General features: G+C 37.3%; 1 protein-coding gene across 1 annotated transcript; it reads left to right on the forward strand.

Annotated features, from left to right (window-relative positions):
• The first annotated feature begins 993 nt into the window (after positions 1-993).
• On the forward strand, positions 994-2,009 carry LOC145214797 (uncharacterized). Its single transcript, XM_080083401.1, has 2 exons — positions 994-1,571; positions 1,854-2,009. Exons 1-2 carry the CDS (start codon positions 1,157-1,159, stop codon positions 1,898-1,900), a joined length of 462 nt encoding a protein of 153 aa, XP_079939527.1. The 5' UTR covers positions 994-1,156; the 3' UTR covers positions 1,901-2,009.
• Positions 2,010-2,972: the final 963 nt, after the last annotated feature.

Consider the following 2,972-nt stretch of genomic DNA (forward strand, 5'->3'; position numbering starts at 1 on the left):
CACGTTTATTCGACGTCGTAATTTAGTATCTTCGCAACTTTGTCGTAATTTGGATTTAATTTCAACGTCTTTTTTTTCACGTTGAAATTATGTGCATTTGTCGACGTTGAAATAAAGTCGCCTAAACGTCGTTGATGAAACTACGTTTGTTGGTTTAATAATCGACCACATTTCAACGTTGAAATCCGACCAAAAACCAAACCAAAGGAAAACTAAAACGTCAAAACCATTAATAAACGTCGATTTTTTGACAAATTAGACACGTTAAAGAAACGTTGATTTTGTCGTGAAAATTCGACGTCGTAATTTAGTGTCTTCGTAACTTTGTCTTAATTTGGATTGAATTTCGACGTCTTTCTTTTCACGTTGAAATTATGTACATTTATTCATGTTAAAATGAAGTCGATTAAGCGTCGAAGAAGTAAAGGCATTTGTTGGATTAATAATTAATCACATTTCAACGTTCAGAACAGGCCAAAAAGCAAGTAAAAATTAAAAGTTATAACCATTTCTGAACGTCGATTTTACGACATGTTTCGAACGTTAAGGAAACGTTGAATTTGTCGTTAATATTCGACGTCGCAATTTAGTGCCTTTGCAACTTTGTCGTAATTTGGATTGAATTGCGACGTCTTTCTTTCCACATTGAAATTATATGTATCAGGGAACGTTAAAACAAAGTAGATTAAATGTTGCGAACGAAAGGGCAGTTACTCAACAAAACAATTAACCACATTTTAACGTCGAAATTTAAACCATTTTGAACATCAATCTAATAGCATATTTTAAAAGATTTTATGTTGAACTTTTCATGTGTAGCCTACTTGTCATCGTCATTGTAATTTAAAGCATGTATAACTACGTTTCAACTAAAAAGTTTCAATTATATCCACATATGAAGAAAAGAAGAAAGCACACAATTTTTGAGTAACTCTTACTAAGTTACATGTTGCTAATTTTCACACGCTGATTTGACAAAAAAAATATCGATGTATAATATTAAAGCGTGATTGAAAAACATAGTCATTGACGTTTTATTTTAGCCAAATTAATTCTTGAAGAAGATTGTAATGGTAACCAAAAAAATACCGGCGCTCCTTTTGTCGATCAGGCTCATATGCCTGTAGTTTCATACGTCTCGTGATATCCCTCTCCCATGGGATCCAAACAATGGTACGTTATCGGACTGGGCGTTCGAACTCCCGCTGTTAGTCACTTTGATGTCAGTTTTAATAAATTCGATTTTGCGCTAATGCTTTCGCGCCTTTTTAGTTTTGTTCTCCCGCGCAAGGGTCATGTGACCACGGGATCCAATAAGCGCAAAGGGCGTGTTTGTCATTTTGGTCGAATCTACGCAAGTTTAGCAGTGTTACGAAAAGACGGACATGAGTATGGCTGCATATTACAGGCTGTCAGGCTTTATAGGATTCTTCGAGTTTTTCAGTATCTGACGACAAAGAAGAACCAAAGTAAACATGTAATGTTTCATGTCAACAATGAGCGTGGGACTATTGAAAGGGATTTAATACAAGCTCGCATTGACTCATCTCATCTCTTTAAAGTTGTGCAAGGTAAATTATTTGTATCACTATTATGAGGATCTTTACCAAAAGTGGCCTATTGTTCTAAAGTCTAGCCGTTTTTTTCTCATGTGATTCGAGAAAGTTGGTTTAAATGTTGCAAGTAGAATACACATGTACATGGTCTGATACGATTCTTCTTGTGGAAGCAATTAATTATGTTGAAATTGTATTTCTAAATGTATGACAAATGGAGTTTGTACGAATAGCCTACAAGAGAAATGCACTTTTTCCAATGCAACATATTTTTAATTAATGATTTTTTTTACACAGAGAGAAAGAGTTCGTGCAAGAAGCAACAAGCAACTCTGGTTCATTAACTTGGGAATTATCTCAAACATGGAAAATCCCGAACGTCCTCGGACAACTACAATTTCTTATTGTGATTTTTGGTAGTTTTTCTTGTAATAAATTCTTTATTCGGTTTAACTTTTGTGTATTGTGCAGGTAATTGGAGGATAGTTTAGTTACGTTAGGGTCGTTGTTAGACGTCAAAGTGGAAGAAAATTTGTTGCAGTTTCGACGTAAATATACAACAAAAAAGACGTCAGTAATAGGCCCGAAAATTACGTCAACAAAACTCGTCAAATCAACGTCATTGTTAGACGTCAAAATTCCTAAAATTTGTTGCATATTCGACCTAAATATGTAATGTAAAAAGACGTCAGGAATCAACGGGATTTTAACGTTAGTGAAAGTCGTCAAATCAACGTCGTTGTTAGACGTCGAAATACCTAAAATTTGTTGCATATTCGACCTAAATATGTAAAACAAAAAGACGTCAGGAATCAACGGGATTTTAAAGTTAGTGAAAGTCGACAAATCAACGCCGTTGTTAGACGTCGAAATTCCTAAAATTTGTTGCATTTTCGACCAAAAAATCTTGGTGCAATCGACGTCTGGTCCGAACCATATATTAACTTCATTTCGACGTCGCGGTGCCTGCTGGGAATTTACTCGATTTTAGGCCGCGGCTTATATTGTTTTTTACCTGCCGTTTGTGCGGCTTATAATCGGGGGTGGCTTACTATCGAGGGCGGCTTACATTTTATTTTGGCGATCCCCTACTACGAAGCTGACATGTGCAGCATACGAGGCAGGCAACGATGCTTGTGATTCGACTATCGGCGGATTCTCTACTGAGCCTGCGTAGCTCAGTTGGTAGAGCGCGAGTTTGGCCGGAAAGACCCCTGTCGTGGGTTCGAATCCCACCGCAGGCTAGATGTTTCTAGCCTACGCCTTGCCATGTGGTGGTAAATGCTTGGTGAACGGCTGATTCGGTATAGCACCTTCAATGGGCATGGCGTACTGTGATTTATACATGAGTGTGCCGTGATCACTGGTCTGCATAGACGCTTCAGGGCTGATCCCAGTTACGAATTTATGTTCTGA

The sequence above is a fragment of the Phallusia mammillata genome, chromosome 2, assembly GCF_965637545.1.
Source record: "Phallusia mammillata chromosome 2, kaPhaMamm4.hap1.1, whole genome shotgun sequence".
Classification (NCBI taxonomy): Eukaryota; Metazoa; Chordata; class Ascidiacea; order Phlebobranchia; family Ascidiidae; genus Phallusia; species Phallusia mammillata.

What these genes read in the sequence shown, in the direction of transcription:
- LOC145214797 (XM_080083401.1), top strand. Translation starts at nt 1,157, where the DNA reads ATGGGATCCAAACAATGGTACGTTATCGGACTGGGCGTTCGAACTCCC. An exon ending in TCTCTTTAAAGTTGTGCAAG is followed by an intron (nt 1,572 to 1,853) that starts GTAAATTATTTG and finishes TTTTTTACACAG; the next exon opens with AGAGAAAGAGTTCGTGCAAG.